The sequence below is a fragment of the Colletotrichum acutatum genome (assembly GCF_030867785.1).
Source record: "Colletotrichum acutatum strain CBS 112980 chromosome Unknown BDZ83scaffold_48, whole genome shotgun sequence".
Lineage (NCBI taxonomy): Eukaryota > Fungi > Ascomycota > Sordariomycetes > Glomerellales > Glomerellaceae > Colletotrichum > Colletotrichum acutatum.
Window position 1 is genome coordinate 71,373 of NW_026849042.1, and position 26,815 is coordinate 98,187.

The 26,815-nt window shown below is 54.3% G+C and overlaps 6 protein-coding genes across 6 annotated transcripts; 3 read left to right on the top strand and 3 right to left on the bottom strand.

Moving 5' to 3' along the window:
* The first annotated feature begins 3,518 nt into the window (after positions 1-3,518).
* On the top strand, positions 3,519-6,198 carry BDZ83DRAFT_325925 (uncharacterized protein). The gene is made up of 3 exons (XM_060502392.1): positions 3,519-3,894; positions 3,982-5,469; positions 5,545-6,198. Exons 1-3 carry the CDS (start codon positions 3,835-3,837, stop codon positions 5,818-5,820), a joined length of 1,824 nt encoding a protein of 607 aa, XP_060364786.1. The 5' UTR covers positions 3,519-3,834; the 3' UTR covers positions 5,821-6,198.
* Positions 6,199-6,752: 554 nt separating this feature from the next.
* BDZ83DRAFT_752311 (uncharacterized protein) lies at positions 6,753-7,252 on the bottom strand (the record flags this gene model as incomplete). The annotated part of the gene is made up of 2 exons (XM_060514180.1): positions 6,753-7,017; positions 7,206-7,252. The coding sequence occupies 2 exons, from the start codon at positions 7,250-7,252 to the stop codon at positions 6,753-6,755; spliced, it is 312 nt and encodes a 103-aa protein (XP_060364787.1).
* A 2,329-nt stretch (positions 7,253-9,581) lies between these two features.
* BDZ83DRAFT_577898 (Sec23/Sec24 trunk domain-containing protein) lies at positions 9,582-12,528 on the top strand (the record flags this gene model as incomplete). The annotated part of the gene is made up of 2 exons (XM_060505068.1): positions 9,582-10,193; positions 10,252-12,528. 2 exons carry the CDS (start codon positions 9,582-9,584, stop codon positions 12,526-12,528), a joined length of 2,889 nt encoding a protein of 962 aa, XP_060364788.1.
* A 5,937-nt stretch (positions 12,529-18,465) lies between these two features.
* BDZ83DRAFT_719675 (mitogen-activated protein kinase) lies at positions 18,466-19,726 on the top strand (the record flags this gene model as incomplete). The annotated part of the gene is made up of 4 exons (XM_060512201.1): positions 18,466-18,578; positions 18,644-18,839; positions 18,909-19,290; positions 19,350-19,726. The coding sequence occupies 4 exons, from the start codon at positions 18,466-18,468 to the stop codon at positions 19,724-19,726; spliced, it is 1,068 nt and encodes a 355-aa protein (XP_060364789.1).
* Positions 19,727-21,327: 1,601 nt separating this feature from the next.
* On the bottom strand, positions 21,328-22,436 carry BDZ83DRAFT_719677 (uncharacterized protein; the record flags this gene model as incomplete). Its single annotated transcript, XM_060512202.1, has 2 exons — positions 21,328-21,771; positions 21,879-22,436. 2 exons carry the CDS (start codon positions 22,434-22,436, stop codon positions 21,328-21,330), a joined length of 1,002 nt encoding a protein of 333 aa, XP_060364790.1.
* Positions 22,437-24,675: 2,239 nt separating this feature from the next.
* BDZ83DRAFT_577925 (uncharacterized protein) lies at positions 24,676-26,620 on the bottom strand (the record flags this gene model as incomplete). The annotated part of the gene is made up of 2 exons (XM_060505075.1): positions 24,676-26,270; positions 26,428-26,620. Coding segments are annotated over 2 exons (1,788 nt in total), but the record flags the coding sequence as incomplete, so codon positions are not given.
* Between the last annotated feature and the right edge of the window lie 195 nt (positions 26,621-26,815).

Genomic DNA, 26,815 nt, shown 5'->3' on the forward strand with positions numbered 1-26,815 from the left:
CAATTAGGCTGGATAAGTTGTACCTGTGCGTTGGTCCGTTGGATTGGATTGTGGGTTCGAGGTCGAGCTTGTCGACTGTTGTTGGTTGTCTGAGATGACGGGGTTTCTGTCAACGGCTTGGCGTGACGCGATTTTCACTTTCTGCTAACGAGCGGATGCAGTATTTCTGCACCGACAAGACGATAGTTGCAACTTGCGTTGGGGCAGAGGGTTTACCAACGGTCCGATCCGGAAATGCCAGATTGGTAGATTGGTATACAAAGTATCCGTATGGTGGCGGTCGAGTTCATCAAAGCCGCCCAAGCGCAGGTGGTAAAGACTGGAGACTCAAGAACTAGAGAGTCAGAGTCAGACAAGACAGGCCAGAGTGATGTGCATTCCGGGGATCCATCCAGGGCATGTTTGCTTTTTCCGCCAGCCATGCGCTCGAAACAGACACTCAATGGCGCCAGCTTTGTCTTGTTTTATCTTGTCTTGGTTATTGCTCTTCCTTTGGGGCCGCGCCGCTCACCTGTTTCCTGCATCTTAGTCACCAACAAGCAGAAAAACCCACCATGCTGTTTGGATGTCTTGCCGGCACATGTTTCCTCAAGCAGGAGAAATGCGGGACACTATGCCAATGTCTCAGCATATTGTCTCGGCTTCACGCCGTCGTCTCGTGGGAAGTCCATCGAGGAGGCAAGGGGACGCTGAATTGCCTTCCTTCAGTGGATATCGACAGGATGTACGTCTGCGCCTGTGTTATGATTTTCAGAGGTGCTTTGGGTTAATAGTAAGGCAAACTTGAGCTTGAAGTCTAACAGACTATGAGGAAGAGGCTGAGGTGTTCGACAAAAGCGCACCAGCAAGTTCCTGACTCTGCCAAAATGCACTACGGTAGTGAGGTACTTGAGTACTGATTAGATGGGTAAGGTACCTCGCGGGCGGTACCTGACGAGAGACAATTGTGCCGCAAGAATAGAGTACGTATTTGCCAAGACAGCACCGGCGTCCGTTCCGGAAGTAGCCGTCCAGACCTGAATGGCTGCGAATTTTGAATGTGCAGTGAAACCGTCCAAAGACGGCAGCGCTAGCTGTAGGTAGATATGGATGGGGCACTTTGTGCGGTACTTTGCACTTTGTACCTTGTACTGTGTGGGTTTTCGTGGTTTCTGCCGTCGAAACTCAACTCTGCCGACTCCTCCGCTCCATCTCAATCAGATTCCAGAACCCAGAGCCCAGAGTCCGATATGATGAATGCGGACAGAGGCGACGGCATCCTACCACCATTGTGCTGGTCTTCCTGCTCGATGTCGTCTTCCAGAGTCGATCCCGTTACCATCCAGCAGTGCAAGCGTCCGCCCGTCAGCAGCCCTCGTCCCTAGATTCGGATCCAGCTGAAGGGCACACAACAATGAGCCAAATCATGGGGCCAGATGCGAAAGGCCAACCAGCAGCATGGCAGAAAGCCAGTCAGTGATGCCCAGTTGCTAGTGGCAGGTCGCCGATCTAGCTGGCCCGACTCCCCGATACTCGATGCTGTATCACCAAGATCCCGGGCGTATCCTGGACGGCGGACGAGCCAAGCCAGCTTCACATCCCCTCACTGTCACGCTTTCTGCGACAGCCACCGTTGGCGGGGTCCTCCGAGTCCCGAGGCTCTTCTCCACCACCAACAACGGGGAATCTGGCTCCAGCACTCTACGCAGTCTCGCCCATGGGTACGCACTACGAAGTACTTGAGAGTCGGATGCATGGTGGTGGTAGGCACGGTACGGTTGTACCAAGGTGGACGGAATATTGCCCAGGGGAAGGACAGGGCCCCAATAACAGGTTGACAATACCATGGTGTGCAACCAAAAGCGCCTCTCCTTGGTTTGGGTTCTCAGGAGAGTTACATTCCCCCCTGGTCACTGACCTCTGCCATAGAGACTGAGTGTGCCGCCAGCTCAGATCAGCAACGTCTGCAGCTCCAGCTTGTTGTCAAAGCGGGCTCCCCTGTTTCCTTTCCTTTGACGGACGCAATTCTGCTTTCCGACCGAGTTCTGCTCTCTGGCTTCTGCCCTGCCAGCCCGTTAGTTCTGAGCTAACTTCTCCGTACAAAGCAAAGTATCCATACTGCTACCGTATGCATAGCAGTCCGTTTGTATCCCCTGCTTGCTCGTCCTTTGCCCCCACCCACAATGAAAAACCCCGTCACCATCATATCCCCCCCCCCCCCTCCTACCCCTCCCCATGCAACGCATCGCCCTGCTACAGGCTAGCTACATGCGCCATAACGAGAGGCAAGGTACCTCAATCCAAAGTCGGGGGAGGAGGGAGAAAATGTACAGGATGGGAGGCATGTCTTCTGTAGTTCACTGCAGACTCTCTCTATGACCAGCTAGCCAGCGCTCGTGAGAGAAAGGTACGTCTGTGATACCTACAGCATGGAAGTTCTCGGTGGAGACTACAGTATGCAGTATGTATTTCCCGTTTCCTTGGCCTAGTGTGTATCTGCACTCAAGAGGAGAATCTCGCGACAAGGGAGTGCTATTTGCCTGACACGACTTCACAGAGGACTGACAGACTGCTAAATTAATAGAGACTGGCAGAGGCCCCTCCCCTTTTTTTTTAACGGCATTTCCCGTCTCTTCCGCGTGTCTCAATCTCTCTGCCGATGCGAATATTTAGCCACATGTGCATGCCTCCACTAGCACGTTAGTAACGCGGAACATTCAACAATAGACCCGACTTATTATAACTGCATCTCCTACCCGCCCTACCTTACCTCACCCAACCTTAGCTTGTCCGTTGTTACCTTGTCCCAAAGCCAGAGGTATCCGTACTCAAGGTCTTGACCCGAAATATTCGTATACCAAGAGTCAAGACGCCAATTCTGGCCCCCAACACACGGCACTCTTTCTTGTACTCTCTCTTCCCTAGCCGAACCCTACGCACACGGCCTCATTGGCGCATCCTGCAACATCAATCCCATCTTGACACTCTTCACTTGCCGTGGCCGGACCAGGCATATCCCAGATCGTCCTAACCACGGCCACCCCCGGACGTAGCAGGGAAACAGGCCCAGTGAGACTCGCAACTGCGCCGGTTCTCAAACACCACCCGCGTGGCTTGGAAGCCTTCCATCCATGCGCTCGCCTGCCATTCTTCTACCACGTCGTCTACCGCTCTCACTCCCCTCACAACAACCTGCTTCCACTCACGCCTCGAGCCACGCATAGAACCTGTCTTGCTTGCTCAGCTATCTTACTCGGTACTCCTCCCGCTCAATACGAATACTTTACAACCCAATTGGCATCACTAGCAACGCGAGACCGATTTGACATTTTCAACTGTCCGTCTCCCATCCATACCTTCGGTTCTCCTTTGGTCCCGTCATTGGCCTCTCGCCGTCTCTTGCCACATAGTACGCCCTTCTATCATCTCAACACGAACACGCGCTCCCGGACCCGGCTTGTCCCCGGCACTTGGTTCCAAACGCCCACATCAAGTCGCCCACCGGCTGATTGTCCCTTTCAGCTTAGATAGTCAACACCCTCCGCATACCAAAAGACACCGCCTCGCCTGTCTGTGAGTTTCATGTCGCAGTAATCTTTGGCCCAGACATCAACAGTCGATCTTTCACGCTCACCCTGATCGGCCGTCAGCGTGATCATCATACGCTGAATCACCCTTGAATAATCCTACGATCAAAGTGACCGGACGAACGTTGCGGTTACCGTAACACGAATCATCTCTGAGAAGCGGCGTCTTATAGTCACTGGCTAGTCTTCCTACCTACTCAACGCTGCCACAAAGTTGCAAACACCAAAACGACTATCGCATTACAGTACCTCGGAACAAAACGTCGTCATGGTCTACTGCGGGAAGCCCTCTAGGGGCTGTCAGATGTGTCGTACTCGAAGGATAAAGGTAAGACTTGAGATGGAGAGGCATTCGGGAGAGCCATATTGAAAAACAGGTGCAAGTGTGTACTGACGGTGTCTTTTCCCGCTACAGTGCGACGAGACGAAGCCAACATGTAACCAATGCGCCAAGTCACGCCGCCAATGTCCCGGCTACAAGGACGAGTTCGATCTTGTCTTTCGGAATGAGACCAAAGCAACAGAGAGAAGAGCGCAGAAGGCGAACCGAAAGGCCCTCGCCCAGAAAGAAAAGGATCTCGACTCGCCGACATCAGGCTCAGACAAGAGCATCTCACCTACGTTCAAGAAGGAGATTGATTCGCCTGCAGCCGTCAGCCCTGGCCTGAACGTCCCAGTCGAACAAATGGCTAGCTGCCACTTCGTCGCCAACTACGTCTTGCTACCAAGGCAGGGCAGCACACGTGGGTTCATGGAGTACCTTTTGCCGCTGTTGAAGGTCGATCAAGGGAACCACCACCTGCAACATGCGTTCAACGCATGTGCGCTGGCATCACTAGGAAACCGGCCGAACGCTGCGGCGACACAACTGAGCGAGAAAGCACTTGGTCACTACACCAAAGCACTGGCAGAGACACACATCGCCCTGAAAGATCCCGACCAGTCAAAATCAGACGCCACACTCGCTTCCGTTCTTATGCTGGGTCTGTTCGAAAACATGACTGCTCGGCAGATGGGAATGTTTGCCTGGGGCTCACACATTGAAGGTGCCATTCAACTAGTAAAGGCTCGCGGTCGCAAGCAACTCAGAACCAAGACGGGCCTCCTGCTCTTCATCGCCGTCCGGACACAGATGATCATCCACACTCTCAGCACGGGTACAGCACCAATCATGGGTGTGGAATGGTGGCTAAGCGATGCCGTCAAGGACGAGTCAGCCGCCCAGTGTCAGAGACTTAACATCAAGACGGCTGAGCTGCGCGCCGAGGTCACAAGATTGATGTCAACGGTGGCCCGAAGCCCGGAGAATATTGACATTATGCTCGACATGATACGCCGGGCTCAGACTGTCGACCAAGAACTCATGAGCTGGATGAGGAACACGCCAGATTACTTCCAGTACACGACGGTAGCATGGGAGGACAACGTCCCCAACGGAGACTACGCAAAGGCGGAAGTGTTCCCTGGTCGTGTGGACGTCTATCAAGACTTCTGGATCGCGAGTGTTTGGAACATGGCAAGAGTGTCCCGCCTCATTCTCGCGTCCGTCATTGTGCGCTGTGCCGCTTGGGTCTGCTCACCAGTGGACTACCGCACAACGCCCGAATACGCCACGGCGGCCCGTACGTGTGTAGACACCATCAGCGACATTATCGCCTCAGTACCGTACCACCTCGGATGGCATCTCAAGAGGCCCGAATTGCTCGAACGGGCAAACATCTCAGGCTTTGCCTGTGGTCTAGAGGAATCACAAAAGGGTCTTCCCGGATACTTCCTCACCTGGCCTCTGGCGTGCTTGCACGGGCAGGACTACACGACAGACGCCCAACGAGCCTGGGTTGTTGGACGGTTGAAGTTCATCGGTGATGAGCTCGGTGTTAAGTACGCCCATATTCTGTCGCAGGTAAGCCAGCCCCATCCCTCTTTCATATTCAAGCCAAAGTTCCCCGATTTCATCGATACTGACGTAACCCCATAGATGCAAGTCCGTATTCCCTCCATGCTCATCAGGAGAGACGGCCTCATGGCCCAGCCGTATCCGCAGGCCCACAACTTTGAGAAGCTGCTCTCTGCGCGCTTCGCGCCGCCGTCCGCGGGCTACTCCATGAACCCTCTGCAGCAACGCGAGGCCATGCAAAAGGAGTTTGTCGAAAAGCACAAGGCCGAGCTGCTCGCCAAGGCCACGGGCACCGCGGGCCAGGCCGGCCAGTGGGTAGCGCAAAACTGGTTGACGGTGCGTCCGGGCGCTCAGTGAGTTTCTTTTGAATTCCTGGAGTGCAAACGAGGTTGGACGAGTTACGCCTTTATCTATGACCATTATCTCCCTGGCATTTCCTACCTATGGATATACCCACGCACACACCCAAATGTGCTCTTTATCTGCAACGTACTAGGAGAGATTCGTCTGGGATATGCGGATCGGGAAAAATGTGGGATTCGATGTTGCGCATCATTTTGGTAGTGACGAGGGAGAAGCACAAAAATGGGTTCGCAGGTCGCTCAGCTTCGTAACCGTGTAAAAGGCAGCAGAGCGTGGGTCTCGGCCTGGAGAAGGGGATCTTGATACCACGGCGTTTTCCCAGGAGGAGGACATTTGTTGTTGTTTCCGTTGGCTTTAGCTTCAAGGTTGATATCTTATGCATCATGCAGTACTACGTATACACACACATTCCTTATCAAAAATTGCATCCAAATCGATTTGTCCATCGCATTGTCTTGTCATGTATCTCACGCTTAGAATGAGTAGCTTACTTGATGAAAGGTAGCCTCCTCTGTTCCTCGTGTTGCGCATCTATGCTAGATTGCAAATTAGACCTTGGAAATCTCGCATTCAACGCTCGAATACTTCAGAATAAGAAGCGCTCTTGCCGTGACTAGCTGCAGGGCGCGTGTACTCCAGGCGCGCCGAGCCAGACACTACTGCATCGAACAAGTCCCGTTGAGATGTCATCCCAACCTTTGTCCGCTCGGCGCTCAGGCGGCGCCCGCTGCCCATTTCCCCTCTAAGCCATGACTGTACTGACCATCCCAGGCCCTGTTTATGGGTATCTCAACAACCGCTGGCCCAGCTGCCCGCTCCAAGCGTACCGATTTGCCTGTTTTTTTTTCTTTCGCATCGGTTTCCTGCGTCCAACTGTCCCGTCCCGCTTAGAAATTGCTCAAAACATGTCTGGTGATGCACGCCCATCATTTGGTCTTCTTGATCTGACCGACATTATTCCCGCTCAAATTCCAAGCCTTGACGACCCAACTCTGGGTTTTGTCGACGTAGTTCTCGTTCGAGGTGTGCTTGACGCCGACGCGGACGCCGTCCTTTGTGAAGACGACGTTCTTCTTGCCCATGCGCTCCGAGGCGGACTCTTGGATTTTGTTGACGGAGAGGTATACCTGCCAAAGCACCCAGGCCACGCCGGCGAGGAAGAGGAGGGTAATAATGAGGGGGATAATTTGCCTATGGGTTTGCGCGCAAAGAGTCAGCGGGGTTTCTGTCCATATTTACTTCAAGAGCTAGAGTACAGGTCTTTTCGTTCTTGCAATAGTCGCGTGAGGTAGAATATAAGGTTGAGGCGCAAAAGCGACCAGCCTCGAATGCCAAGAAGTACACCCCTGGGTGCTGTCCGGGGAAGGAATCTTACTAACCTCAAGGCCGAAGGAGGCGGCGGTTGCGCTTTCTTGCCCCACGCCATTGTTGCGGTTATACTCGAGATTTGTGTTGAAGAGATCTGGGGAAGAACTTGGTCCTATCACTTCTTGAGAGAAAGGGAACGGTATGAAACGAAGGCGAGAAAAAGGTTGTGCTGTCAGAAGGCAAAAAAGTGCAGAAAATGTGCAAGAGTGAGCGAGTCGCCGTCCGACTAAGGGCTTCTTAAACAGGTAGGGCGATGTCGATCTCGAAGGGGTAGCTTGTGGGTTTGCGTGAGGATAAAGAGATGGCGGTCTTGGTAGGATGGTGAAGAGGCTAGAGACTACGCAAAGGCAGGTTGAATAGAAGAAATGGAGAGGGAAGAAAGAGAAGAACAGGTGCCGGGCGTTGGACGAAGAGGGAGCCGGGCTGCAGATCGAGGAGGGAGGAGGGAGGGGTGGGAGCTAAAGCAAGGTAAGGTAAGGAAGGTAGCTCTGGTGCTCAGTCAGATGTGAAAGGGAAAACGGCAAGCACAGGCAAGCAATGGGAAGCACTGAAAGGAAAGTCGGGATGAAATTAGTCGTACAACTCAGTCTACCAACCTACAGATACCCTCTCTACCTCATACCAATACCTGGGCCGTTAAAAGAGGCAAAGATATGGACATGACCGTGGCACGTCGCAAGCTGCAGGCCGCACAAGCAGCATATTTTTTGTATTACAGTACCACCCTCTCCCCTCCCCACCACCCACCTTTCCGTCCCGCTATCCGTGTCTACCTACCTTGGGTGCTTGGGTATGTGCCTACGTACTCTATACGGAGTCGGGAGCTATTCCAAGGTATACGGATACAGACGGCCAGTCCGATCTAGGCGCAGATTACACAAGGGCAGCGGACGGCGCACCCCAGCGCGAGAAAGTTGAATCGCGTCGCCCCGACACGCAATCGAGCGACGGCCCAGTCCTCGGCGCAGGGGACTTGGATCTTGGAGGGGAGGGGCCAGGGGCTAGCGAGTGGAGATTCAGGGCCCCGAGAGGCTGAGAAGAAGAACCCAATGGGCGACCTCGTGAGCGGGAGGGGCCATCAACCGTCTTACCCAGAGAGGCAAGATATCCACTAGAGGTACATACACAGTAGGCAAGTGGAGGTATTAGATCTTGCTCAGCTGGTAGTACTGTGTACTTCGTGGCCGCGGCCTCCCCCTTTTAACATTTCCGTCTTTTTTTTCCTTAGTGATGGCCGTTGGAGAACATCGAGTGTGCACCCTGACTTTGATCATGGTGACTTCACTAGATTGCCCGGCAGTGCCTGCAACGGGTCGAGAATTCCCAGGAAGTCAACTGCGAGTAGAGGCCCATAAGATCTTGGCTGTGTAGTTCGAAGGCCAGTTGGGATACTGCCAGCTCCGAAAAATATTGTCAAGCTCATGTTGTCAGATCCTTTCATACAAGAGCTCGTCTCCGGAAAACATGACAATGCATAACACCTCACAGCCTGGGTCAATCAAAGTCTGCTCATTCCCATTCTCATGAGCTTGCTTTGTAACGAGGTCTCCAGTTACTTGCGTGGAACTGAGACGCCGCTGAGGGGAACATTGTACCTTGCCGGATGGACTTCTGCCCCACGACGTTTGATATCATATATGAGAAGGCGAGGAACGAGTATCAATAGTAAAAAGGGGTTTCATTACGCATTCCTGAGAGTTTTGCTCTTTGGTGGGATGCCTCTCAGGACTTGCACATTGCTCAGCAATTCCGTGTTGTAACCTCACCACCCAGGTGTGTCAGTGTGGCCTTTGCCGGAAATCTGCCGAACGGGGTCCGGCGCGGGGCTTCCTCCGGACTGACCATTATTCCGTGCTCCGTCTGTCTCAGCCTCACTTGGCCTGTGCACCGAAGCTCCCCGCCACATGTCCTTGACCGCTGCCATGATGGGACACTCACACACTCCAGCTAAGCCCGCCAGTTAAGCCCTTGCTTGCGATAGAGGTGGTGCATACCTAGTCGACTTGGAGCTGGATCCAGCGGGTTGAACCACCTGTCCATTCGACTCTGCCCAAGGCTGTCTGCTGCAACTTTGCCCTCCCTTTCTCAATCGCAGCGCGGCTCGGGTATCTAGGTCAAGGTAGCCTCGCCTTGACGTATCTCCAACACCCTTCGTCATCTGGTTCATGTGGACACATTTCCATTGACCAACGTTTGCTGTCCTTGAACCCCTCGCTACCTAACGCCACGCCACCTGTTGCGTACGTCCAAAAAGCCGGCATTGGCCACGCTCGACCAAATCGCATTCCCAACATCAACCTTTCCCATCCATCGCAAAGCCACAGCTTGGATCCTAGCCCACCCAAAGACTATCGAGCGCAAACTCGTCCTTGCCCCGACCGCCTACCATGTCGGCGCCGAACGACGGCTACGGCCAATATCCCCCGCAGCAACAACCTTACTCCGACCAGCCTCAGGATGGCTACGACGCACAGGGAGCTCAAGCTGCCCAGCCAGCTGTAGCCGACCAAGGCAAGAAAAAGAAGAGAGGCTATGCCACCCAAGCTTATGAGTTCGGAGCTGGCGCCAACTCCAACACGGCCGGCGCACCTGCTCAAGGACAACAATATGGCATGCCCCAGCCCCAGGCCGCGGCTTATGGTGGCTATCCTGCACAGGATGCTCAACCTGCTGCTGCTGCCTACGGCTCTCCTCAACCTCAGCAGTACGGCATGCCCCAGCCTCCTGCTGCTCAACCCGGAGGCTACGGCGCGTATGCGGCCCCCGATGCCGGATATCCTGCGTCCGGCCTTGCCCCTGCCGCCCCCGGCGTCGGCGGCCTCAACCAGCAGATGGCCGGTATGAACCTCGGCGGCCAACAAGCCCAGCAGCAAGCTCCTCCTGGCCAGGCCGCTCGTCCCGTGGCCCTGAACCAGCTCTACCCTACCGACTTGATGAACCAACCGTTCAACGTGTCCGAGCTAGACTTGCCCCCTCCTCCCATTATTCTTCCTCCCAACGTACGTCATCACTCACGCCCGTAACCCTGGAGTTCAATTCTGACAACTAGACCTCTAGACTAGCGTAACCCCTTCCCCAGATGCGAACTGCGGTCCTAAATACGTGCGCTCCACCCTCAACGCCGTACCGACAACACACTCTCTTCTGAAGAAGTCGAGGTTACCTTTTGCGCTCGTCATCCAGCCTTATGGAGCTCTCCACGATAGTGAGGACCCGATTCCCGTGGTGCAGGACCAGGTCATCGCGCGTTGCCGACGTTGCAGAACATACATCAACCCTTTTGTTACCTTCCTGGACCATGGACACCGTTGGCGTTGCAACATGTGCAACCTGACAAACGATGTTCCTCAAGCTTTCGACTGGGATGCTGCTTCGCAAAGGAGCACCGATCGTTGGGGACGCTACGAGCTCAACTATTCCGTTGTTGAGTTTGTTGCGCCTCAGGAGTACATGGTGCGCCCGCCTCAGCCGCTGGTTTACCTGTTCCTCTTCGACGTGAGCTATGCCGCTGTCTCCACCGGCCTCCTCGCGACCAGTGCCCGAACCATCCTCGATAGCCTCGACAGAATACCTAATGCCGATCGTCGAACTCGCCTGGGTTTCATTGCCGTAGACTCCAGCCTGCACTACTTCTCAGTCCCCAAGGATGGCGAAGAGAATACGGAGACCAGCATGTTAGTCGTCAGCGACTTGGACGAGCCATTCCTGCCGGTGCCCCAAGATCTTTTGGTGCCCCTGACGGAGAGCCGCCAGAGCATTGAGAGCTTCCTGACCAAATTGCCCGAAATGTACCAGAGCAACCAGAACAATGGATCTGCAATGGGCTCGGCTCTCCGAGCTGGCCACAAGCTGATTTCGGCTCTCGGCGGAAAGATCGTAGTGCTCAGCGCTTCGCTGCCCAATGTTGGCGTCGGCAAGCTGGACATGCGTGAAGACAAGAAGTTGCTGGGTACTAGCAAGGAAAGCAGTCTGCTTCAAACTGCCAACAGCTTCTACAAGAGCTTTGCTGTAGAATGCTCAAAGAACCAGGTCTCCATCGACATGTTCCTGTTCTCCTCGCAGTATCAGGATGTTGCCTCTTTGAGCAACTTGCCCAGGTACACTGGTGGGCAGACTTGGTTTTATCCGGGCTGGAATGCCGGCCGTCCGGAAGACGCCATCAAGTTTGCCTCCGAGTTCAGCGACTACTTGTCCTCAGAGATCGGACTGGAGGCAGTGCTCCGTGTTCGTGCCACCACTGGCCTGCGTATGAACGCCTTCTATGGCAACTTCTTCAACAGAAGCTCTGATCTTTGCGCCTTCCCCGCCTTCCCTCGCGATCAATGCTACGTCGTTGAGGTTGCCATTGACGAGAACCTCACGAAGAACGTGGTGTGCTTGCAGACTGCTGTTCTCCACACAACCTGCAATGGAGAGCGTCGCATCCGCGTCATGACGTTGGCTCTTCCGACGACCACAAATCTCGCCGATATCTATGCTTCGGCTGATCAGCAGGCAATCACCACCTACTTCAGTCACAAGGCAGTCGAGCGTGCCTTGAGTGGCGGTTTGGAAGCTGCTCGCGACTCTCTCCAGAACAAGTTGATTGAGCTCTTGCAAACCTTCAGAAAGGAGCTCGCCGGTGGCAGCATGGGCGGCGGCCTGCAGTTCCCCTCCAACCTGCGCGGCCTCCCCATTCTCTTCTTGGGTCTCATGAAGAATGTCGGCCTCCGCAAGTCGGCTCAAATTCCGTCAGACCTGCGGTCGGCAGCCCTCTGCCTGCTTTCGACGCTTCCCGTCCCTCTCCTCATGCAATACATCTACCCCCGTCTCTACTCGTTGCACGACATGCCCGACAACGCAGGTGTGCCTGATTCGGAGACGAGCCAGATTGTGCTCCCGCCGCCGGCGAATCTCTCGTCAGAAAGATTTGCTCCGTACGGTCTGTACCTCATCGACGACGGCCAAACGCAGTTCCTCTGGGCTGGCCGGGATGCCGTGCCGCAGCTGCTGGCCGACGTGTTTGGGGTTGAGGACAGGACCCAGCTGCGTGTGGGCAAGGGTGCTCTTCCGGAGCTGGATAACGATTTCAACGAGCGGGTACGGGCAGTCGTTCACAAGAGCCGGGACCACAAGTCCAAGGGAGTCGGCAGCATTATCCTGCCACATCTCTACATTGTCCGAGAAGACGGAGAGCCGAGCCTCAAGTTGTGGGCGCAGACACTACTGGTGGAGGACAGAGCGGACCAGGGCATGAGCGCGGCACAGTGGCTGGGTATTCTTAGAGAAAAGGTAAGCCTCTCCTTCCCCCCACCCCTTTACCCACCGCAAAGTGACAGTTCGTTGTCAGGATAGTATTGCTAACAAGTGATGATGTAGGTTGTTACTTGATCGGAGAAGCGGTACTAAGGGGGCAATTGCAAGTGAGAGGTGGCAGCATGTGGTACTAGGTTTATTTAGACCAATGTCTCTATCAAAAAAAGAGATCAATACGCAGAAAATATTGGCCGAACGAGCTTTACACGCCGCAAGTATCTGCATGTGATCGGGGGACGATGGACAAGTACATATGTGGATAGTTCTGGTGGTGGTTCCGGTACTACGATAGGTGATACCGGCGACTCGTGACTCGTGAGTGCGAGACGGTGATAGGGAACCTTGCGTGCGTACCTTAGCCCGTAGGAGAGTTGACTAGTCTCTCGGAACCTTTGGTCTCTAGGGAAATGAGCTTGTCTCGGGATGTTGAGAGGCTTGTGGGGTTGGTATGTGTCGTACTTGGTTGTTGGTGCTAGGCGTAAGTAGGCGCATTCAGTTAAGTTGGGATGTCCTACCACACAAATAGGGTGATGGCAGCTGCCGTAAGTCCTGATATGACTGTCTATTCTATGCTGCACTTGTAGAGTGCCAGAGAGAGAGAAGGCTGAGTAATACTAGTCATAACTGAGAATTCGGGTGGTAGTCTAGGCCAGGCTGCTTGTATCACCGACGCCCCAACCGTCCCGTCCTGCACTCTCCTTGGATGGGCATGGGAATTGGGATGAGGGGCAGCAGGGAAAAAGGTGAAATCTGGCACCTCAGCTACGGGCTGGTTGATTGGGTGGGCTTGTGTGAAACTGGCACCAGTGAGAGGTGAAACACACGCGCCGAGGGTACAGAGGGGGCCGGCTCGGGGGCCAATAGCGGACGGTGCTAGGCGCCGGCTGTACGTGTGCCGTGGCTTGCAGACGTGCTGGCCAATTGACTATCCAGAAGTCGATTTTGGCACTTTTCCATCACATTAGTTACTGGTATAATTAGCACGTTTGTCACCTGGACGAGTTGGATTGTGTGTCCAGTTGGCTTTGTTGAATGTTGGACCTTTGTTGGAAGAGGTGGTGACCGTGGTGGTGCAAAAAGCGTGGTGAGTAATGCGGGAGACCTTTTGTTTGACGCTTCGGCAGCTCGGCGAAGTACCTTATTAGCTGTGCGAATAGGTACTCACTACTCGTACCTACCTTAGGTATGGATAGAGACCCTCTATGGTGTGAGCAGGAGTTCCCCTTGGCCCATCGAAAGAGAACCTGTGCCCCTGACAGGAAGGGTGGATTACCGGGGATATGCATGTATCAAGCTCGTCTCGCTAGCGCCGTCCTAGGTCCCCTTTCCCCGTATGTTGCTTAGCTGGTGCCGTCACGAGCAGAAGATACCTTGGCTTTCCAGAACTTGGAAGATCTCCTCAAGCTGAGAGAAAAACCTCAAACAGCATGGTTCACCATCCCGAAGTTGAGCTCATTAGCCGTGTTGTGGATCGTCTGTTCCACCCAGGGAGGCAGGGAAGAAGGGAGAGATTGGAGAGGATCCGGATTCTAGACCAAAGAAAGTGTAACCATTCGAGACCGCGGCAACGTGGGTTGAAAGCTGGCAGGGAAGAGGCATTGATGCGTAGCCGCTGTCGAAGCTTTCAAAGGGCGAGTCGGTTTGCTTCCGTTGAGTTGAGACTGGGTGACGGCATTGTCTATCTGATGCTTTGTTTTGTGCTGGACTTTGACTGATTCTGGTTCCTAAAGACTGGGACGGATCCACAAGGGGGCACTTCTGTGGTCATCGTGAGACCTCTGGCTCGATGCTACGGTAATGGACAGTTCAAGTTCGGATTGTTTTTGATTGCTCTCGGGCTGACGGGTCGGCGGGAGGGGCGGAGCTTGCCTAGACTTTATCTGAATCAGAAGTTGATTAGTCCTTGAACGGACGCGGCCTAGTAGTTGATCAGAAAGTCTAAGGTGCGGATAGTCAGTCTGGTGTTCCCCTTCGCTCGCGGTTGTGTAGACGCGGAAGGGCGCGACTATGGATCCTTGGATGGGTGTGGCGTAGGCTGCGTCCGTTGGTCAAACGTTGACGTCGGTCTCATGTTTTTTTCGTATTGATCGAGGGTTGTCCTTCTTCGTCGAGACGCGGTCTCATTGTGATGGCCCATTCTGATTCTGGTGCCCGGACTTGGTCACGTACCACGTTGGCTATTCTCCTTCTTTTGTCTGCTCAGTAATTGGCTCGGCGGTGATGCTGGGATAGCCCTGATAGCGAGTCTTTAAAGCTCCCTCTCCCGTCGCACATGGAAACAGGTTAGGGTTCCTTGAGTACGTGAGGTAGATCATTCATCCATCAGTCAGCCGTTCTGGTTCATTGTGTTGTTCGGCTAGAACAGGCCCATTGACGTCAATAGTGTTTGTAGTTTGGCATGCTTGATGGAAGCAAAGGTTAAGGTGGTAAAGGTTGCCAAAGACTGAGGTAAGAATCAGGATAGTAAGGTACGCAGCAGAAGCAGGAAGAGGAATGAGGGATACTTGCGTATTCATGGATACAACGTTATGCGGTAAGGTACCTTACGGTACAGGGCAGGATGCGGTTCCCCCTGGGTTGCAGAAACGGCCTCGCGTGTTTCCCATTACTTGGGCCCTGGTTCAAACGACAGGTACGATAATGGATGGGTTGGGTCTACTGCGTAGGTAACTTCTAAGTGGCCCTTGCCTGGGGGGGTTTCGTGAAGCAAGCACGTTTCCAAGTCAAGGTATCTCGACCTGGATCGGCGTCCCTTGGTGGGCTCAAGCTCGGGTATCCATACATGCAGGTGTAAACAGGTACTTCGTGCAGTACATACCTAGGTACCTGACCTTAGGTACCTTAGGTTGCCTTGGGTCGCTACCCATCTGTAAACTTCCATTGACTGCCGCTGCGCACCTCCCCTCTGGCGTCCACAGATTTACACAGTAAGGTAATCCTTCTCGAGAGTATTCGTAGGTAGGTACTGCGATGTTCCCGTCCGTCACTTAGGTATTGCGCAATCCATCAGATTTGCCAAGCTGTGGTTCGTGATAGTGCTAACCACACCTCGTGGCCATATGATATCCGTTTAAGCACCAATTCGGACCTGAGGTAATAAGGTAGGGTAAGTTGTCTAGCCCAGGTTGCAAACGTTCTCGACTTTCGAGTGCTTTGAGATTGGTTGGTTCTCAAGACATGATACTTTGCCTCTCTCACATTGTTAGGTCTGCTACAAGGTATCTTTCTTACCTTAGTACCTAGCTATCCTCAGGAACCAACCGACACCACCAGCTACCTAGTCCAGGGTCAGGTCCCGCTATCTCCCCCTCCTCTGGACCCCCTCCCCCTCCCCCTCCCCCTCTCCTCCGCTTGCGCCGCCTTTCTCGACCCCATTCCCAGGTCTCTCAGTCTCGCTCTCTGAGGTATTTCAGCCTCTCAGGATTACCTTACACATCACGCCTCTACTTTGCCGTCTCCCTCTACTCTTGGTGGAAGACAAGACAAAAACAAGGAGGCCCTACCTAGTACCTCACCCTACGAATAAGCGTCCAAGGTCTCATTAAACGCCCGTCTGCCTATCCAACACTTCACCCACCACATCACATCGAGAGACAAGACACTGTGACATCTCTACAAAGACAAATCTGCAGCGGGGTAAGATTATCTGACCTGGCCTTGTCGACACAACTCTCACCCTACCTTGCCTTTACCTACGGATACCTTACCACAGTACCTCTACCCATTCCACTCGTCACCTCACCTTATTACCCTTAGCTTGACCATCGCACGTTTGCGACTTTTCCTTCTCCTCCTTCTGCTCCTCCTGCTCCTCCTCCTCCTTCTCCAGCCTCACAGCCGCCTCACCATCTTCTTTCACTCTTACTCTTACTCTTACTCTCACTCTCACTCTCTCCGCCCCCATCCCTTCACCTTGACTTTATTCACCCGAAGATCGAGGGTCGATTTACCTCAACTTCATACCGGCCTGATCTGACCTAACCTCATACTTCTTCGACAGCCACTTAGCATATTCTCGCTTCGTCGCAAGTCTCTGGTACGTATACTTTGCTTTGAGTCTCTGTCCTCCTGTCTCGAGCTGTGTATTTGCATTCCATTCCCCGTCAACCGTCCGGCACCCCGAGATCGTCGCCGCCGCAATCCTCGGCGACCACATTGCCCGTTCCTTGCCTTTCTTATCCTCTCGCAATTCAACTTCCCCTAGCCGTCCTTCCTTCTCTCCCATTCTCCTCGCCTCCTTTCACCCTCATACCTCGAAGATCATACCGGCAGACACATCTATCTAGGTAGGCCAACTCCAAGCGAGAATCACGGAGCGAGAGAGAGAGAGAGAGGGAGGGAGAGGGGAAAGACGCACCCAAGCGGTAGCAGCTATATCCCTCGGCCCCGGTCCAGGAGTTCGTGAAGCTCAACCGCGTTGTCCTCTTGCGGGCCCGCCTACCTCGTGGTGTCTTGTCCCTCCGTTGCGCATCTTAGACGTATCTCGTCTGAAGTCCCTTCACAGTCGCAGGGGGTGCTCGGTTCATCGCCCGTTCCCCTTACCTTTTGCCTCGTTTCGTTGCGTCGCGACCCGCAGCCCGCTTGCCCTCACCTCACCCTTTCGTTACTCGTACTGCTCCCATTTCTCTGCGCTTCGCGCTTTGCTATCGCTCATCTTCTGGAAGCTTGTCTGCGCTGCATCTAGCCTGTCGCACCAAACTCTCCCGGAAGATCGATTGCTTTTCGAGAAGCCACGGAAGAAGGCAAAGAGAATAGGTTCGGACACCCGTTCGTCTGCCTGTCTGCGGTTGCTCCCTCTGTTCTCTAGACTCTAGGTGCTCTGAGTCTGCGCTGATCAACACTGCTTTGTCTTCTGCAAACCTGGCTAGCACCTGAGTTCAGTTCCTGGGTCCTGCGGTCCTTTATCCGCACCCGATCGACGACCCAGCTGGTTCCATACTGGTTCAGGACCCGACCCTCCCCAGTGCCTCTTCACCTTGCTTAACCTTGTGCATCCCGGGATACCTGCCTGTTCTGTCACTTGACCCGTTGGAGCTCCTTCCAGCTAACACGATTCAGCTAACACCAAATCTCAGCCTGCAGTTCCCGCCTAAAGCAGCCCGTCTCTCAAGTCCGGACACTTGCAAGCCTTCACACACTCACCCCATCCTCAAGCGACAAATTACCTACCTACCTACCTACCCTACCTTCCTCGAACCCATCTTTGCTATCGAGCAAAGACCACAATACACACACCAGTCAACACCAGCATCCACATTGTGGTACTAGACGAAAGAAAAGAACAAAAAAAATAAGTGACCGACATCCGAGACGTTGGCAAGAAATCCAAACACGATCCCGGCCTGTGACAAGCGGACCTCACCCAGCACCCAAGGCCCGAGCGGACCCAAGAAACACGGCCCTCGCCCACTTTCGAACCTCCGACGACACTCGTCCCCTTCCACCCTCCCGTCCGCATCTCTCTGTCCCATCCTTTCCCCCTCTCGAGATACTCTACAGCCGATCCGCCTGTTGTCTGTTCATTGACTGGACCGACCTGGTTGCGTGTTCTTTCTTCCAATCCAGCCAAAGAACAAAGTGCCGCCAGTTTGCAACCTGCAGCTTTGTGTGTGTGTGTGTGTGTGTCTGCGACGCCCATCATTTTTTTATTATTTTTTTGACAGCCGCCGTCGGTCGATCCCACCCTTCCTTTCGACAAGTCACAAACGGCCTGCCCGCCAATAATTATACCCCCCGCAGAACCAAATACCAAAATCCTTTCGCCTCCTTCCTGAACCACCGCGCAAAGCAGCAATTGTGGTTCTGCAAGACGGCCTTATTAGGACGACTTAATCCTCTCCCTCTTTCCCCCCCTTTTTTTCTCCGCCCAAGGTTGCATCTCGTTCGCGAGGACCCGCCTGTGTGGTATTACTCCGTCGGCCAACTGCTCCGGCAACTTCCTCTCCACATCGACACCATCGTCGCACATCGCTCACAATGTCGCGCGCGAATCCCCCCAACGCTTCGGGCTCCCGAAAGATCTCGTTCAACGTCAGCGAGCAGTATGATATTCAGGATGTCGTCGGCGAGGGTGCATACGGAGTCGTCTGGTGCGTTATCTTTCGTCTCAATCACAGTGCAAAAGAAACCGGGTTGCTAATTGATTACTCTATAGCTCGGCGATACACAAGCCTTCCGGCCAGAAGGTCGCCATCAAGAAGATCACCCCCTTCGATCACTCCATGTTCTGTCTGAGAACTCTGCGTGAGATGAAGCTTCTTCGATACTTCAACCACGAGAACATCATCTCCATCCTCGACATCCAGAAACCCCGCAGCTATGAGACATTCAACGAGGTTTACCTCATCCAGGTGAGCAAGACCTCCTCGTGTGCCACGCCGATGGGAACGGGCCATTCACTGACATTATTTTCTTTGCAGGAGCTCATGGAGACGGACATGCACCGTGTTATTCGAACCCAAGACCTGTCCGACGACCACTGCCAATACTTCATCTACCAAACCCTTCGCGCTCTCAAGGCTATGCACTCGGCCAACGTTCTTCACCGTGACTTGAAGCCCTCCAACTTGCTTCTGAACGCCAACTGCGATCTTAAAGTCTGTGACTTTGGTTTGGCGCGTTCCGCTGCATCCCAGGAGGACAACTCGGGTTTCATGACGGAATACGTGGCGACTCGTTGGTACCGTGCTCCCGAGATCATGTTGACGTTCAAGGAGTACACCAAGGCCATTGATGTGTGGTCTGTTGGCTGTATTCTGGCCGAGATGCTGAGCGGAAAGCCTCTGTTCCCCGGCAAGGACTGTAAGTTTGATTCTCGTCCGGCCCAATCAAAGATACCAAGCTGACCACGCACATGACAGACCACCACCAGCTCACTCTCATTTTGGACGTTCTTGGTACACCGACGATGGAGGACTACTACGGCATCAAGTCCCGCCGCGCGAGAGAGTACATTCGCTCGCTCCCCTTCAAGAAGAAGGTTCCTTTCCGCACCTTGTTCCCCAAGACGTCCGATTTGGCTCTCGACCTCCTCGAGAAGCTCCTCGCTTTCAACCCTGTCAAGCGCATCACCGTGGAGGACGCCCTTAAGCACCCTTACCTCGAGCCGTACCACGACCCGGATGATGAGCCCACCGCGCCCCCCATTCCCGAGGAGTTCTTCGACTTCGACAAGCACAAGGACAACCTGAGCAAGGAGCAACTGAAGCAGTTGATCTACCAGGAGATCATGCGGTGAGCAATGACACAGGATTTTCAAGCAAGAACAGAAGCAAGCGAGAGAGGAAAACACGATCCACAGCAGGTGCATGATGTGGGTCAGAGAGACATGAGCCTGCGGGACGATGACAATGGGAACATCACAGCGAGTCTGCTGAGCCGGCGGGTGGGGCAAACGATTATAGACAAACCATGCGGGACGGATAGGAGAGTTAAGGCCGTGCAGCCCATGGTGATTGGGAGATACAAAGGAACATATGTGAGGCGATTCAGATTCGACTAGAACCAGTCGAGTGAATGATGGATAGGCAAATACTTTTCTCGTCTAATTTGCTCTTCTTTTCCGTTGCTCACTTGGCCACTTGACCTTTTGTGAGCCCACCCGTGTAGAGATCTCCAGCCGCCCGTCGTCGACAACGTCATTGATACAAGCTTGAAGGAACGTGAGGGACACATTTAGGTACGGCAAAATATAAAATCGTTGGACCATCTGTGTGAGAAACGTGGGTTGTCGGTGGGAAAGCCCGACCTGTGTTAAGTTTTTTCAATGAGCAGAAATGAATATGGTTGAGCGATACCCAAGTCGTCGTCAGCTCAAGTATTGAGAAGGAAAAGCCTGGATGCTGGACATGAATAGAATTCCTTGGGCGAGGAATTCTCAAGCAAGTCGTATATCGGTACAGTCGTCTCCATATTATTTTTGTCAATACTCCCGGGAGGCGGTAGTTGCTTGGAATGGCCAATGTGGTAATCGCTATTTCCCGGGCTCGTGTGATTTCCATAATCAGCTGTAGGTGTGAGCAGATGAATGTATCTACATGTCAAATGAGCTTGGATCTCACAACATACAGAAGGAATCGCAAATTGAAGCTGCAAGAGACTCTGAATGTTTCAGCCTATCCGGAGGAGTGTGTAAGTTTCCAGGTTCAGGGAGTGGCGGAAGAGCTCAGAGGTTACGATCAGTGTTCTGCGGGGCGGAATGTACAAAGGGATGTTTGATTCTTTTATTTGGTAAAGGGGTATTGGTAAAATTAAAAATGTCTCGAATCCTCGTTGCCCATACAGTCAAGTCCAGTCAGCGCTCTCGATCTCTTGTCCCTCAAAGCGAGAGTTGGCTTGAGGGGTGACAACCGAATCGATCGCAAGGTTCCCAGGCTCCCAAATGAGCCCTCCCAGAGAAAGAGAAACGGGCGGTGGATTTGACGCTTTCGCTCGTGCCACTGATCGACTCGATCCCAATCCTCCAGGAAAGCAGCTTTTCGCAGCATCAGTGTTGCCAATTGGAGTGAGTGCCGCAAAAATCTCTGTCGGCCGTTTCTTGCAAGATAATCCGTCGCCTTTACGCCCCCTTTGTTCCAACGCCTAGTTCCAGTCCCAGTCCCAGTCGTGTATCTGTGTGGTGTATTGGTCTTGTTTTTTTTCTGGTATATTTCCATTTCTCGCCCTCTTCCACAGAGAAACACGAGCGTCCGCAGTTGCTAGGCGTGCTCCGTGTCTGTACTGCGTGTATCAGCGTACTGTTGTTCCGGCAGCCGGTTCGGTGGTCATGCCAGGCCAAATCTCCGTCAACTTGGGGTTTCTTTGGGATTCTATTCTCTTGTAGTCACCCTGGTCCATCTTTCAGGCGCCAAGCACCCAAAGCTCCACACCCAGCACGCCAAACTTCTCCCCCTCGTCGCTCAGAGGCTCGTTGCCAAAGGTGTGGCTGCGCCCGCTGTGCCCGCGGTCGAGGCTGTCGTCGAGCCACAGGCCGTAGTGCCCGTCGCCGGCGCCGACGCTGAGGAAGCCCGTCTCGCAGTTGATGTAGTAGTCGTTGATGCCCGAGTACGGGAACGCCTTGAAGCGGATCGACTCGCTCGGCGCCGGCGACGGCGCGTTGTTGCGGTCGCCGAAAGTTGAGCGTGTCGGGCTGGCGACCGTGGTGATGCGCGTCAGGTTCGTCGTGTCGGCGGAGGGCGGCGGTGGGAGCGGGGTGAGGGTTGAGGCGCGCCAGAGGAAGCATTCGCCGTTGCCAAAGTACTTGGACGCGGGGTGTGGGTATTCGGAGAGGTAGGCGCCGAAAGTCTGGTCGTGGGGGAGCAGAGGGTTAGCTTATTGCAATATCGAGACCATTGACTACGGTGACATGTTGGGTAAAGAAAAGTGCAGCCATAAAAGAGGTTTCCACTTACGCCGCCTAGATCGTCCCTGACGACTAGAACAAACCCGACTCGCCTGCCCTGGAACTCGGCCGCCTTTTGGTATAGTGTTGCCAAACTGGCGCCGTCCTGCTCCAAGCTGTATATCAACCTCCAGTCCTCCTTGATCCTGAGCCTTTCCGGGAGCATGATCCGAATCTCCTCGGCCACGCCGTGACTCAGAAGCCTGGCACTCTGCGAGGTGCTCTCCTTGTAGCCGTGCAGGACAATGGGGTCGAGAGGCGGCGGACGGAACGGGCTCGCAGTTCGAATGGGGTGGTGACTCGGGAAGAAGACGCCGTTGATGCCATCCTGGAAGCCCCCACCGCCGCCGCCGGCGGGCTCGGTATGCGCGTGGGAGAGGTGTGAAGGCTCGTGCGGGTGCCCGTTGTGGCCGTAGGACTCTGGAATGTCGGAGGAGAAGCGGCGTATCAGACCGGACCACATTGTTGTGATGACAGAGTTCGATAACGACGGTGCGGCGGAGGAGGAGTGGGTTGGCGTGTGGGCGCCGGAGGAGGATGGTGTTTCTGGAGGACTCTGGTAAGCCATCTCTCTCTCTCTGTCTCGAGGTTCAGGTCAAGCCAGCATATGATGTCGAGGCCGGCAGTGGGTGGTCGGACGTAGTGGGGTGGCTAGGTCCGGTTTTCAAGGGTGGGCGTGGAGAAGATAGCGTGGCATGTATAGGAACAGGTCGGTTGCGGTGGCCGGACAGGGGCTTATCATCGAGTAGACGGGCGCTATTTGAGAGTAGTTGAAGCGGCGGAGGAGCGACGAAGAGCAAATCTAGTGCTCGCTCTCTCTATTCCTCTCCCTCCCTCCAAGCTAAGGGTTTGTGCTAAACGAAAACGACAGTGGTTTTACTAAGGGCGGTAGTTGGTAAGCAGAAAAAGCAAGATGGGCTGGCTGGTTCTGGCTGCTCGGTTTGCTGTCGTGTTGATTAGGCAAAGCGATTAGAAAGTGGCCGGTAAGGAAGTTGAGTAGGGTAATCCGAGAGTAAGCTAGGTCGTTGGACAACGAGGCTTGTCACCGGTGCAACTTTTAGCTTTCGGCCAACGGCGGTGAGCTCGGATCGGTCCCGCCGCAGAGGGACTGGGTTGGCCCGGAGGATACACACCGAGGTCCGTCTGTAGATATATGGAAGTATTCGTGAATAGGGGTTTCCGTAAATGGAACGAGTAGGAGAAGGGAGGTTCCCAGTTTATTGTTTGTTGCGTGGCGGGGTCATTTCTTGGGATGTTGATGCAATGGGGAAGAGCGAGATTCTGTCAATTTGCGATCACTGGGCTGGTGCCATTGGTTCGAAATTGGTTTTCTTGTATAGAAGGCGGGCAGTAGATATCTATTCATTGCCTGCTGTCTTTAGCTTTGGACACCTTGAGCTGTGCCTAGACTCCCTACCTTACCTTGAGGTGCCCAAGGTAGACGGCAGTGGACTGACCCTTTGACGTAACGCTTAAGCTACCTCGGTGTAGTGTGTACGGGCACGGTGCATTGGCTTGCCCGCGCGGGCTTGACGTCGTTGGAAGCTGTCGACAGCTGAGTGGACGCCGCTGAATGAGGGGTAATTAGGTGTTTGGCCTGTACGGACTACCTGACGGGAATACGCAACTAATCCTACCCAACACGCAGCGAGGTTGCTTTCACGTCTTGTTCCTTGACTTTGGCTGCACTCTTCTCATGTGTCAGCACCATCCACAACACCAACCACACATTACCTTAGCTGCGTGTTACCTGACCTGGCAGACATTCAGACGGCGAGGTACGTAACTATGACAGATGTCCCCAGGACGGGAAGTGCAAGTGGTGTGATTCGGCAGGGGTTCGCGACCAACGAAGCAGCTGCCGGCGCCACTTCAAGCCAGCTGTTCATCACGGGACCCAATCGTTCCTTTTCAGTCATAATCGTCCTTACCTACCTTGCAGTACCTAACTCACCTAAGGCGGTACGTACAAACCCACTTACATCCCAAATTCATGCTTCTTTTTCCTGCCGCCCACCCCCGGCCACCCCCGGCCGGGCGCCCGGACGGCCGGTCTCGTCTCCGGTTACGTACAAGTCGCAGCCCTTCACATCGTCTTACCCTAGCATTACTTGATGAATTGGGTAGTGCGGAGCGCACGCAGGCATTGCCGGTGCCTCACCATCACCATCTTTCGAAGGGAAGAGAAAGAGCAGGAATACCTCATGTCACAAGAACCATGTTGGGAATATTATTTTGAACGTACTGGTTTCAATGGGGTAAGCTTTTTTACTTTGTAGGATTCATCTAACAAAACCATTACAGTGGAACAGGCTTTGTGCTGCTCCTCCCCCGGCCGTCGCAGCCCGCTTGTGAGAAGCTAGGCTGGGAGACCGGGAATGAGTATGGGGTGTCTCATGGTCAAGAAGTTTTGACTTTTGCTTCGTGAGAAGGGAAGAGAACAAGAACAATGGAAAAAAGGAAAAAAAAAAGGAAGCCCAGAAGACAGGAACACAGGCGCTGTGACCCGTTTCCTCACGAAACACCAAGTACACCATAACCGGTCCCCAGATGCAATAAAAGGGTCCCTTGATTTTTTGGTCGGTATCCTTCATACCCTCTCATCTCAATCTCTCTCATATCCATATCAACCATACAACCCGCCGTGGCTGTTGCTCAAATATCCCACCCATATCGCGTGAAAATCATTCCCTTCTTCTGGTGATTGACCCAATCCCTCTCTGGGTCCCCTCCAACCCTCTTCGTCTCCAACGTTTGTACAAGTAGTGAAAGATGTGTTTTGGTAATATGATAAAATCTTCTTCCCCTTACAACGCCTTGCCGACGCTGTTCTGGCTTCCTCCACTGGGCCGCCTCACAACATTCTTCTTCTGCTCCCCGGACCGGTACCCAGCGACCGGGCTCTCGGCGCCCTCGTTGCGATAGCCAGGTCCGCTTGAAGGCCCGACGTCCGGTCCGGGATCACTCCAGCCGTCCATGCTCACGCCACTACTGTACTTTGAACTGAAGCTGTCCGCACGCGTGTGAGCATTGCCGGGTACGCGGGGCGCGCCTCCGCCGCCCTGGCTGTAGTTGCTGCTGGCCTGCGTCAACCGACCACCGCTGCTGCTACCGAGACTGCTGCCCAGTAGTTCGGGTCTTTCCAGATCAAACGGATCAGATCGGAACTTGTTCCGCCTTGTTGCGAAGCTCTCCACGCTCTGCATCGAGTCTCGATACATGGAGTCCAGGCGCGGAGAGTAGGTTGAGCCACTGGGGGGCCTGGTTGTGGTGCCGCCGATGGAGGTTCCTCTTGACCGACGTACATCAGCGACGTACGTCGACGATGGTTTTCTTGCGGCGGCGGGTGCTGAAATGGCATTGGCATCGGAGAAGGGGTTGTTGCCGTTGCCGTTGCCGTTGCCGTTGCCCGGGTTGGCCACGGCGAGCGGCGCCGGCTTCGCCGAGTTGTGAGGTAACGCGTTGATATCAGAAAAGGGATCGGCGGAGGCGTTGTTAAAGTTCAGTCCCAGGCCACCGAGGAAGTGATCGGCGGAGCCGGCGCTGCCTTGGTTCCGGCTCACTCGCCTCCTCTGAGCTTCCCGTTCAACCTCCCTGTCGTCCATGCCCAGAAGCGTCAAAAAGTCGGGTTGTCCTGGCGCGGCCGCTTTCCTATCGCTCATGTTGCGAGCTGATGCGAAGGGGTCCTTTTCGGCATTCCTGTCGCCCCGGAGTCGCCAGTTGAATTTCATATCCGCCGTCAACCGTTCCCACCAATCCTTGACTCGATCCTTTGTCGTCACGACGTCTCGAGGTCCACCATGGTTTGATAGTGACGAGCTGTTCCGGCTGTGCTGGGAGATATTCATAAACTGAGCGCGGTCATTTGTCGAGCCGCTATCTCTGTTGCGTGAGACCAGTCCGCCGAACTGGCCACGGAATCTCTGAAAGTTGTAGCCGAGCGCGGCCTTGAGCTTTGCTGAGCGCGGTGTTGGGCCCAAAGATCCCCTGTCAATGACATATGACGACTTTTCCCTGAAGCTTGGGTCCGTGGACAATGGAGTGAGAAGCGTGCTCCGACGCTTCTTCAGCAACCTCTTTCGCCAGAACCAAAGCAGGAACCCAAGCAAGCCAATTACCGCCACAGCACCGACAACACTCGAAGCAATCACAACGGGAGTAGCCACGCTCCCAGATCTGCTGCTCGAAGCAGGAACTTGACTGGTCGTGGGAGCATCGTTCCCTGTCCCTGCCTCGCCTGCGGCAGTGCCCGGATTCAAGGGCGGCGAAGGCGCGATAGCTCCAGCGCCTGCTCCTGCGCTGCTCGTGGGTGAGGGTGATGGGCTGATGTTGCTGAAAAACGCGGGGGGCGCTTGAGAAGGAGTTGGTGTTGGGACTGCGTTGGCATCAGTCTGGCTGGTTACTGGAACAGGTGGCAACGCGACTGGGGCAGGTATTGAAGAAGAAGAAAAAGATGAGGCGGGGGGGAAGATCTGGGCGGGAGTAGGAGGAGAGCTCTGCACAGGAATATTGGGAATATTTTGAAAAGTAGGAATTGTCGCCGGCGGTTCAGCGTCAACAATGGGAGGCTGAGAAGACGTGGACGTTGATACTGCTGGAACCGGCGGCGGCGGCGGAGGTGGAGGAGGACTCGATACAACTGGAGCAGGCGGCGCTTGTGTCTGCTGTAGAGGCAGTGGATTTGAAGAAGGGGTGTTCACTACTGGAGGGGGAGGGGGAGGAGGAGGAGGTAATGAGGAGCTCGTCGTACTCGCTGAACTAGTGGTCAAAACAGCTGGTGGTGGTGGCGGCGGTGGTGTTGTTTGCGGTGGTGGAGGAGGCGGCGGCGGAGGAGCAGGAGCAAGAGTTGCCACTGCTGGAGGCGGCGGCGGTGATGAGCTCACTTGCGGAGGGGGTGTCGATCGCGTCGTCGAGCGTGTTGTCGATGTCGAGTGAGACGTACTCGTC

Coding starts and splice junctions, on each gene's coding strand:
- BDZ83DRAFT_325925 (XM_060502392.1), top strand. CDS start 3,835: ATGGTCTACTGCGGGAAGCCCTCTAGGGGCTGTCAGATGTGTCGTACT. Junction 3,895..3,981: donor GTCGTACTCGAAGGATAAAG/GTAAGACTTGAG, acceptor TTCCCGCTACAG/TGCGACGAGACGAAGCCAAC. Junction 5,470..5,544: donor ACGCCCATATTCTGTCGCAG/GTAAGCCAGCCC, acceptor GTAACCCCATAG/ATGCAAGTCCGTATTCCCTC.